At 28.6% G+C, this 12062-nt stretch overlaps 1 protein-coding gene across 1 annotated transcript; it reads left to right on the top strand.

Moving 5' to 3' along the window:
* Positions 1–7363: 7363 nt before the first annotated feature.
* On the top strand, positions 7364–8806 carry LOC120153574 (probable indole-3-pyruvate monooxygenase YUCCA5). Its single transcript, XM_039165493.1, has 3 exons — positions 7364–8032; positions 8118–8489; positions 8573–8806. Exons 1-3 carry the CDS (start codon positions 7364–7366, stop codon positions 8804–8806), a joined length of 1275 nt encoding a protein of 424 aa, XP_039021424.1.
* The last annotated feature ends 3256 nt before the right edge of the window (positions 8807–12062 follow it).

The following is a 12062-nucleotide window of genomic DNA, read 5'->3' on the forward strand; positions in this document are numbered from 1 at the left end:
ATAAGATTAATATCTTAAGGAAGACGAGATTTATATATATTAAGAGAGACAGAGTTTATATATCAAGGGAGCTGGAGTTTATGACTTAAGGGAGACGAGATTTATGTTTCAAAGGGTACGGTGTTTATGTCTCAAGGGAGACGAGTTCATGTATCAAGAGAGACGAGTTCATGTATCAAGAGAGATGAGATTTAGGTCTATATATTAGCGTTATTATTGATTTTTTTAATGACCGACGATTAAAATAGAAAAAAATAACATTAATGACGATTTAGTAAAAAAATCAGTAATTAAAATAAAAAAAAATACTAGATTACAAACAAATGGTGTAATTTATCCTAATATAATATATTGATTTTATATGGTCAAACTGGTTTGATGATGGATGGAAGTTGGAAGCGTGAATCCACGTTAACAAACTCCTGATTGTGTTGTGCTAAGGTTTGACTTTAATAATTTACTAATGCTATTTTGGAATTTAGTTGGAGCACATTTTATGAATTGTTTGAAAGATTTGTATGAGAAGAGCAGCACAAGAATTAAACAAGAATGTTTACTAATCAAAGTCAAACTCAAGTCTGCCTACTTCTTCACCAGCACACTACAACTATCCATGTGTGATCTGTCAAGTCAATCTAATCAAATTCATATAAATATAAATAGATTTGTCTGTGGTTGAGATTTTTGAATTTAAACTTGTAAGGTTAAGTTCGAATTTTATTAACGTCACTCTTGACGGATAATCTGTAAATTCCTATGTAAATCTCAATTAGATTTTAGATATATTATGACCTTAAATTGAGAGAATCACCCATAACCTAAACTTTTATATACAAAAATAAAATAAAATATTTTTATTATTTAAACAATAACTCTAATAAAATGCCGTTTGACTCTCCGTTCAAATAATTCATTACTGTTATAACATCTTAAAAATTACGAGGTCTACTATTTTCAAAAACCTAATAACATTTAAATATTAAAAGTCTAACATGGAGATTATACTTAACTTAAACATTGCATAATAAATAAATAAAAATCTAATATAATCTTTTCAGTTTAAATCATCTTATCCTGATTAAATATCTGATTATAGTTTTAATTATTATGTCTATAGTAACAAAAGAATATAGTCCCAAAGAAAAATAGATATTATCCTCAAAGCAAAAGGAGTCAACAAAAAGAGTTGACTTGTTGACATGCTTAAAAGGTATATTGTAACATGAACCTAATTGTCTTAATTTGTAATTTAAAAAAAAATGTATTTGAACTTTTAATTATAACCCATCACATGGTTTTAGAAAGAAAGAAATAATTTATTATTACTTAAATTGGAGGGTTAAGAACTTAAGATCACCCTTAAGGCTTTTCCTTATTTCTCCTTAAAAACAATGACCGCCCTTTCGATTTTATTCGTGCCATGCATGTGCTTCAAAGTTCAAACTTATAAAGAAAATACAATTAATAATTATTATTTTTATTTTTAATAAATTAATGTACCAATTTCTCTTCTTTTAAGTAAATAATTCGGGTCATCTTTTTTTAGTATTTTAATATGTTTTTTTACGTATAATAATGTTCGAACCTAAATTATATAAAGATAACATATTACTATTTATAATTGGGATAACTCTTTGGATTCTTCAATTCAATTCATATTTGAAAGTTGAAATCACTTAATCATTACTAATAAGCATCGGTTAAAGAATAATTAAAATATATATTATTTATAATAAGTATTTTCCTTTTCTTTTTTAGATTTAATCACACAAAAAAAGCTTAAATTCCTATTATCCAAAAAAATCTATAATCGTTCACTTTATTTTAACCTTATTTTCTTTTTATTTTACTTTATTTTTCTATAATTATTTATCCAAACATAAAGTTAATTTTTTTATCATTTTAAAATCATAGTATTTATAATTATTTTATTTGGATAAATACATTTTAAAAGAAATCGTAAGTAATTGGAACATGTATTTTTTTTATAAATATATTTATGAAAAATAATTTAAAAACTAATGTTATCCGAACATGCATTTTTTATTTCCAAATCTTCAATTGATAATATACATGTAACAAATCTCCGATTGATATTAATTCTAAATTAGATCCATAAATATATGTTATCCTCTTTAATAACTAAATTAATAATATTCATATTAACAAATAACATATTGGTTCACACAGGGACAATGCGTGATTTTTTTATAGGAGCGCACTTTTAAAATTTTAAGAATTAACGAATTTATAAAATTTCAAGGGAACGAATTTATAAAATTTCAAGGGGACGAAAATAAATTTTCAATAAAAAATACATAATAAAAATCTAAAATATATGATAATTTTAATTTTTTTAGAAGACTACTACCCCGTCCCGCCCTCTCAATCCATCCATGAATTTTCGTATTATTGTACATTTCACATCCCATGTAGCCATGCATGCATGTTCATTCTAAACAAATTTACATATAATTTGGTAGACTAGTCAAACATATATAACATGGTTGCATATTCCATTAATAAAACTATAGTTTTCAATGCTTAAAAAGATTAATATTTTTTATTATTAGAATATACGATCATGTTATATTTATATGTTTGACTAGTCTACCAAATTATACGTAAAATTGATTAGGGTGAACATGCATTGCTATATGACATATGAAATGTACAATAGTTTTAAAATTGTGTATAGGCACTTATTAATCGGTATCCATTAAGCATAAGTGAAGAGTGGTGTTGGTCAAGAAATGTGACTATGAATAAGAAACTATAAAGTTTACCATAATGTGGGAGAGGGAATATATATTATATATCCACACACACTATATACACACTTTGACTTCAATTAAGTTATGATAAAATACTCAAAATGTTATTACATTACGTTAAAAATGATCTTCTGGTAATTAAAGTTTTAAAAATTATAAAATAACCATCAGACTCTTGATTTGATTACAAAATGATCATTGCACAGTTCATATATTGATGGATCCAAATTTGTTCATCATAGAACTCGATTTTTATTATATTTGTTATTCATTTTATTGATCGCGTCCACCTTAAAATTTTAATTGTGCATACCCACATATAAAAAAGTTGTGTTAGTAGAATATAAACCAATGATCTCTTCTCTCAACTTGGAAACTCTAAACCCATGTGTTGAAGTAGTTTTGATGGAAGGGGGCGGCACCTTGAATTGAGAGAAAAACTATTTGAAAATTCATCTAATTAAAATAATTCTTTTTTTTTTTGGAAAATTAATTAATTAAAACAATTCAGTTTTATGCTGAGGGGGTTACAAATTTAAATGGGGGATCATTTCCACATGCAAAGATTTGGTTTTGCAAGAATAGTGCCCCTAACATGCTATCTACATATAACTTGCATTTCCTCGAACACTCTTGTAAATTTGGTTTGAGTGGTCACTTCTCTTTGAATTAATATATTTCATTTCTTAAATAATATATTAGATTGTATTATATACACGATGTGAAAAAATAATAATATTTAATTTTATAAGGATATATATAAATGTTTTTAATAATTTAAAATAATATTTTAAAGTTTAAATTTTTATTTTTATTTCATAATAAAATCATATGTATTAAATTAAATGATACCATAAAAAAATTAAAGACCCATGTATTTAGTTAGAAAACAAATGAGTATTTTGAGCTAACTAAATCCCTTTCCTGGATTTTTGAAATTCTCCATTGTTTTTAACCATACAAACGACTTCATTTCTTAAAATTTTAAAAACCTTCTCGTACAAACATATTTATATCAACTTAAAAATCCAAAATTAAAAAAAAAACAAATAAGGAATAAAATCCATTAAAATCCCGTCCCTAAAAGTAAAAACGTTGAATGGCACGATGGTGGAGGTAGCAAAACAAGGCTGTTACACTTTGTGTAATAGAAATGTCCAACATTTCGGGTTGGATAGGGTTTTTTTATCAATTTGATCTGATCTGAAATATATATATCATTCACCTGATTCAATCCGAAGAGTACATTTCCTTTTTCAGAATCCGATCATACCTGAATTTGTAAAGTATAAATCCGACCGGACCCAATACAATCCGATATAAAATAAGGATATAATTAAAAAAAACTATAGAGAGATGGGTATTATAATAATTATCCGTAAATTTATATGAAAGGATTACACTATTACTCCTGGATCAGGTTAGCTCAAAGATTTTTCATCCTCCACTCGAATTCGACCCAACTTGATCCGAACCTAATTTAAAAAAAATCAGATTTTATCAAGTTGGATTAGGTTGAAATCTGTCAGTTTTGAATTAAATTATCATCCCTATGTGCATGTGAGAGAGCCTTTGGGACAAGGATGGATCGAGGGATGGGGATAGTCGTCCTCCTGAAATTTTAAATTCTTTTAGACTTTAGATCTTTTATATATATATATATATATATATATATATATATATTAATAATCTATTTTAATCCCTCCAAAATTTTATAAGTTCGTCTTCCTGAAATTTTAAATTCTTTTATACTTTAGATCTTTAATATATATATATTATTAATAATCTACTTTTATCCCTCTAAAATTTTATAAGTGCGGATTTAATATGAAATTTTGCTTTTTTAACTATTTTGGGACAACAAAAGTATCAAATATCATGCCTGGATTTTAAATGTATATACATATGTTAAAGCTGGAAAGAACGACTCTGCTGATTCTCTGGAATTTATTTTTAATATTATAACATGGAAACGCCAACCATGAAAATATATCTCAAATCTCAATATATTTACGTGAAAAAGGAGAGAGACCGGCCTCATTGGAAACTCAAGTGTCAATCTCAATGACTTCACATGCACCTGCAATTTCCTTCACCAATCACCTTCGTCCTTATTAAACCTTTTACTCATCAACACCACCAAGTAGGGTGGTGGGGGGTTCATTTCTACCAAAGTACAACTGCACAAAAACCCTAAATCTTAAAAAAAACCATTGCATAAAAAGATGCAACAAAAAGATTAATTATGATGAGGAATGGACATGCATGCATGCATGCGACCGAAAGCAAGATACGGCCTTCCACTTACCTTGAATGAAACATTGTACTTAATAGTTTTTGTAATTCCAATGCCCTTGACAAATAAAACAATGTACTCATGCTTTGAACCTCTAGATTATCCTACCTAGTACTCCTCAACTTGATCTTTTTACCTTCCATAAAAGATATTCCCTCTTCATGACATTCATTCTCGCACATTTGTAGAGCATTTTCAAGTGAACGTTTGCAGAAGAGGGAAAGCTTTTCGTGGAGGACAGTCGGCAGAATGTGATTTGGGGTGGAAACAGCCTTTCAAGTAACGATTCCAAAGAAAAAAGTAATCACAAAAATTATTATATGAACCCTCCTCACTACGTTATTCATAGTCCTAACTAATAAAAGTCACATATTTCGTATTTTTTCTCCATGTTATTTTTTTCCAAAGATAATTTTTTTCATGTAAATAAGAAAGTTACTAGTTACTTGAAAGTTAATTATGAATAGATTAATGACATGGAATAAAAAAAGTAAGATAAATAATTTTTATTAATTTGGATCATAGATAGTTATGATAATACGTGTGATTATTTTACAACTTGGCTTGGTTGGCATATCCATCCACGTGGGAGTATTGCTTAAACCCTAACCACCACTATTTCTCTGCCATTTGGCCTTACATTTTCAATGCTTTTGCTTCATATTTTTGTCCATAAGGGTTCCCTTAGAATAGATGAGGATGCATGCCACTGTTGTGTCATTTTGTTTGCTCCATAATTTTCCCTCTATGTTTCTATCTTTTCTTTTTATCGTTATTGATTCGACGGTAATGGTATTAAAAGGGTTGAGAATCAAATTTTAAATTTATTAAATTAAATTTATAATTTAATTTTTAAGCATAAATTTATTTTGTTGAATAAGATAAGATCATGATAAAACTCTCTCACTGAATATTTAATGTTGTTACATTCTCAAAGTTACGAATTTAAAACCTTAATTAAACTAGAACAATTCATCTTAGTTGATAGAACATTTGACGATCAATTTAAATATTTTCTTTAACTTTTGGTCTCTTAAGTAATTTTTTAAGGCTTAAATAATAATTTGGTACTTAAATTATATTTATTTTCTCAATTTAATAGTTACTCTTTCATTGGTTTTAGTATTTAAATTATCATTTTTTTCTCAATTTATCTTAAAAACAAAGAAAAAATGAACATAACACTCACTTATTAGACACTAATAAATTTTGAAGTAGAATAAGATAAAAATATAATTTAAATACCAAATTTCATCAATACCAAAATCATCCGACAACACCCCTTCAAAATAATGGTTGAGTTACATTATTATAGGTTAAACGAGCGCACTAATGTTTGGAGAAACGAGAATGGTGAGTTATTAATTAGAGAATTAGGGTGTTTTCCATAGTGATATTTGAAGTCATTTTAAATGCTCGATTTTATGAAGGTGGTCGTCTAAAGTAAGTAATTTTTCTCTAATAGTTCCTTATATTCTTATATTTTGTACTTTTAATATTAAATTAAAAGAAATTAAAAGTATAGTTATTAAAACAAAAAAATTAGAAATTGAGACAAACTTACATTTAATATGAAATTTTAAATATAATTATCTAGCGTTATATATATATATATATATATATATAGTTTTTTATTAATTTAGGATGATTATAAGATGATGTATGTTTTAAAGATTCACAATAATTTAGCTACGAAATCTTAAACACTTTTATAATATCTGGTGCTCAAACTTAAAACATCTAGAGATAACAATCATCCTTTTTAACCATTGAAGTAGCTTGGTTCGTACCGTAACTTTATGTTAAAATATTTGATTTGAACGACTTTTAAATCTGTTTAACTTTTTGAAATATTTACGCTAATAAAAATATATATAGTACTCATGGATGTTATTATAAAATAAAGGTTTAATCATTCATTTTTTAATGAATTATGATGAACAATAAAAGATTCATACCTAAAGGAAAGAATAAATATCCTCCAACAATTTTCTTAAATCAAGTATATAATGAATATGAGATCTATTAAAATATATATCCCATAATAAAATAACAAAAGTTAAGCATTGAAATCGCATTAATTCTTGAATGTCATCACATGGTCATTTGTCTCCTTCCCCACCAAGCTCCCCTATTTAAACCCCTCCACTCCCTCAGTTACTCCAACAAATCAAGTCTCTTCTCGACAAACGCTTAATCTCTTTGAATCTACCTTTTGTTCGTCAATCTTCCAAAGAAAAGGAAAAAGAGCTTTTGTTCTTCAACAACAAACCCTTAGCCAAACTTAAACAATATGGAGAACTTGTTTCGACTTTTCGATCAAGACCAAGGTTTCTTTAAACGAAAATGGACTTTGGTCAATGGTCCGTTGATAGTCGGTGCCGGACCATCGGGGCTGGCCACGGCTGCTTGCCTTAGAGAACAAGGGGTACCCTTTGCTGTTCTCGAAAGAGCAGAATGCATAGCGTCTTTGTGGCAGAAACGGACCTACGACAGGCTAAAGCTTCATCTTCCTAAACAATTCTGTCAACTCCCTAAACTACCTTTCCCTGAGGATTTCCCTGAGTACCCGACGAAGAAACAATTCATTGAATACCTTGAGTCGTACGCTAAGCGTTTTGATATCAACCCAAAGTTCAATGAGTCTGTGCAGTCGGCCAGGTACGATGAGACCAGCGGTTTCTGGAGGGTTAAGACCGTGAGTGGCGCGAACAAGAAGGAGTTCGAGTATATTTGCCGATGGCTCATGGTGGCCACCGGTGAAAATGCCGAGTGTGTTGTGCCGGATATCGAAGGATTGGCTGACTTTGGTGGTGAAGTTATACATGCCGGTGAGTACAAGTCCGGTCAGACTTTCAAGGGCCAGAAAGTACTCGTCGTTGGATGCGGCAACTCCGGCATGGAAGTTTCTCTTGATCTTGCAAACCATAATGCTTCACCTTCAATGGTGGTTCGCAGCTCGGTGAGTCATCAAACAAACACCTTCTTAAAAGCGACATATAAACATGAGATTGAATTCTGATGGGATTTCTTTTGTTGTTTAACAGGTTCATGTATTGCCAAGAGAAGTTTTGGGGAAATCGACATTTGAATTAGCTGCTTTGATGATGAAATGGCTGCCCCTTTGGCTTGTTGACAAGATATTATTGATATTGGCCTGGTTGGTGCTGGGAAACATCGAGAAATATGGACTGAAAAGGCCACAAACGGGACCATTGGAACTCAAGAACAGCAAAGGCAAAACTCCAGTGCTGGACATTGGTGCATTGGAGAAAATCAAATCAGGTGACGTCCAAGTTGTTCCTGGAATCAAGCGTTTCTCACGTGGACAAGTTGAGCTTGTTAATGGCCAAAAACTCGACTTTGACTCGGTTGTTTTGGCCACTGGATACCGCAGCAATGTTCCCTCTTGGCTTCAGGTGAGAAAATGTTATAAACTACAGATTTTGATCTGATTTTTTTTTAAAGAAAAAACGAAGGATTAAATGAAGTAATGTTACAGGAAGGTGAATTCTTCTCCAAGAATGGGTTCCCAAAGGCACCATTCCCAAATGGGTGGAAAGGAAACAGTGGACTGTATGCAGTTGGGTTCACAAGGAGAGGGCTATCTGGTGCTTCCTCAGATGCCATGAAGGTTGCTCAAGATATTGGCAAGGCCTGGAAACAAGAAACTAAGCAGCAGAAAAAGAGAACCACTGCTTGCCATAGACGTTGCATTTCACTTTCACAATTGTAAAAAAAAAAGTAATCTTTGCTGTTTATTTTATTATTTACTGTATTAAAAAATAGTGTAAAAATACATAGCAAAAAAAAAAAAAGGAAAAGGAAACAGAACATGTAGCATAGGCTAACTGAGCCCTCTCTCCAAAGGCCCAAAGTTGTTTTTTTTTTATTTCTTTGGGCGTTTTGTAAACTGAGGTGATGAGGCTTTGTTTATTTCCTTTCTTTTCAATACAGTATTTGTACTTTTATAATTCACGAAATAAATAAAATGATACACTTTCCATTATTTCTTTTGTTGATTGGCATTCGGGATTTTATGATTCTGCAGTAAGTTCCGAGTCACCAATATTGACGAATTTGACTCAGTTTTCATCATTGATTCGGTTATTTGTAAGACCGGTTGATGAGTTGATTCGATGTTTTAAGATCTGCCAGTTGCCCATCACAAATGGCTAGGATCCATGATCATGATGGACCACAAATCACCATTTCATTCACCAACTTATATCAATAATCCAGCTGTTCCAATATTTTAACTCGCTATATTCATGTATATTATGTACGTGGTGCGTATCCCTCTCTCTACTTGTTTGTGTCATATTCTTACTTTTTTTTCATTTATGAAAAATTATAAATTACATAATTTCAGATAGGCATTTTTAATATATAACCGACCAGTAATTTATACACTATCATAAAATCTTGATTTGTGTTAGCATATTGCTTCATCTTTTTATGGAATATTATTTCCCACTTTTCGTACTGATTTAACTCGATGAAATGAAGCATAACGATCATCACATGAAATATGGAACCAACACTTTTATTTAACCCACTGTAGAAAACTCAAAAAGACAGACACAGACATTGTGGTCTAAATGATAATTTATCCATTCTTTTGAGGACTGTGGTCCCACATTAAGTCATCATTCACTTAGGTAATGTTCGTTTTTGAAGAGGTAAAATGTTTGTAGTCTGCGAACTATATCTGCATGCATTTACAGCAAAAGAAATTGACTAAAAGTCTGCAGTCTGCAAGAAGAATATTATTTGTTTTTTAACTTATGCTAAAATAAACTGAAATATAAATAAACTGATCTTTCAATAAATTTAATAAGTATTTTATAATTTTTTAAACTTTATTGATGAAAATGATCATTAGTATATAACTCAACGATATCTAATATGTTTTATTTGAAAAAATATATTAAATAAATATTATACGAATTTTATTATTATAAATTATTACATCTACGGACTATTAGATTTTGGTTTTAATATTATATATTATTTTAAAATTATTATTAAATCAATCGATAATGAAATCAATTTGATTTTAATTCAATCTGTTTGTTTCGATTTAAGTAATTGTTAAAAAATATATATTTTAATTCTCAATTATTATCGATTCACAAATATATCAATACTCGATTTTATAATATCATTTAAATCATTTTAATTTATTCGAGTGGTACAATCCGATTCTAGTAACATCAAAAAATATATATAATATATACTCCATATAATATACATCAATTAGTATTTTTCTATTTAGAAAAAAAATATTATTTGTTTTTTTATTTATTTATTATGTATAAAGGGACTTTCATACTTTACCATAATTAAATGATAAGAATAAAATTTTCAATAGTGTGAATATTTTTTTTATTAAAATATTTATTTTGTCTTTTAATGCTAATAATTGTATATCTCCATGATTTTCTAAGTTTTTATATATAAAAAAAAGTTTACTAAGTTTAATTGTATAATATTTTTTACTAAGTTTAATATATTTTTTCAAATAAAGTATATTAGATATCGTTGAGTTATATTCAAATGATTATTTTCGTCAATAAAGTTTAAAAAATTATAAAATAGTTATTAAATTTATTAAAATATTATAAAATTATTAATAAATTTATCTAAATACTATAAAATAATTATTATATTATCGAACTTTTAGAATTTATTATAACATTATAGTGACTATTTTGTAATAATTCATTAAAATTAATGATATTTTATAATTTTTATAAAATTAATAGCAAAAATGGTTCTTTGAAGAGATTAGAAGACGTCTGCAGACATAAGGCCACGTCTGCGCTGCACATACCATGCGCAGACGTTAGAAGAGCTTATGTCTTCTAAAAAATAAACGATCTACGAAGACCACGGCGAAGCCCAATGTCTGCGCGTGGTCTGCGCGGCGCAGACATAAGAGCTTTGAATACTTTAAACAGTGAAAACAAACACCACCTTAGTTCACATCACCTTTAACGAATATTCTCGTTTTCAACTTTTATTTTTTTAATATTAAATAATATTTATAAGATAATATTTATTTTAAAAAATTAATTATTAATAACATATACATACATTGTAAATGCAATTACTCGAATATAAAATTTAAAAATAATAATAATATTTCTTTTAATCACTTAAATCATTCAATAGTTTGGTTTTAACTTTTAAATGTAAATTTTAAACCAATGTCATATAATGCACAATAGAGCTTTGTCATGTGAAAGTTTGGGAGTTTCAATGCAATCATCCTTGTTTGTTATTATCCAAATTAGGTTTATTTGGAAACAATACAAATATAAGGCTTGATTGTAAAATCATTCTCGTTGGTATGTCACGCGCTAAGTGGGAAATTGGTTGGGATAATTATGACTACCTCCAGTGCATTATTTAAAGGGTTAATTTAACATTTGATCCTTCTATTTTTCTACTTTCTCGATAACCTCTCAAAATTATAGCCGCCAACCTTCGACACTCCTCATTTGCCACCGATCGACGTAGGAGTTAGGGCAAATACTTGATCATCATTTGCATATCTGTTTCCATTCCCGCCTTTTTGATTTATTGATTTAATCTCTAAATGTCAACAATAATGTTAAATCAGAAGAAAAAAACATTGAAAGAATAACCACAAATGAAAAGAAAATAAATAGAATTTAGAAAGTTGTATTAGAAAATAGGGTATGCAAAATTATACAATTTGGGTACGATCATCAATAGAAAATAGGTAAATTTATATTTAGTGTCTAAACTATTACTTTTATTATATTTTAGTACCTAAACTTTATTTTTGTCAAAATTATATCTAATATTTAGTTTAGGTTTCAATTTGATACATACGGTTAAAAAATTAACAAAACTATTGACGTGACACACGTCAACATCACCGTTAAATTTTTTACGTCGGGGTACAAAAATGAAACTTAAACTAAATGTTAGATATGATTTTGAATGAAAATAAAATTTAG

This window comes from Hibiscus syriacus, unplaced genomic scaffold, assembly GCF_006381635.1.
Source record: "Hibiscus syriacus cultivar Baekdansim isolate YM2019G1 unplaced genomic scaffold, ASM638163v2 tig00111101_pilon, whole genome shotgun sequence".
NCBI lineage: Eukaryota > Viridiplantae > Streptophyta > Magnoliopsida > Malvales > Malvaceae > Hibiscus > Hibiscus syriacus.

Bases quoted from the DNA above. Each gene is read 5' to 3' on its own strand.
- LOC120153574 (XM_039165493.1), top strand. From the start codon at position 7,364: ATGGAGAACTTGTTTCGACTTTTCGATCAAGACCAAGGTTTCTTTAAA. The intron at 8,033-8,117 runs GTGAGTCATCAA...GTTGTTTAACAG, and splicing joins CAATGGTGGTTCGCAGCTCG to GTTCATGTATTGCCAAGAGA. The intron at 8,490-8,572 runs GTGAGAAAATGT...GTAATGTTACAG, and splicing joins ATGTTCCCTCTTGGCTTCAG to GAAGGTGAATTCTTCTCCAA.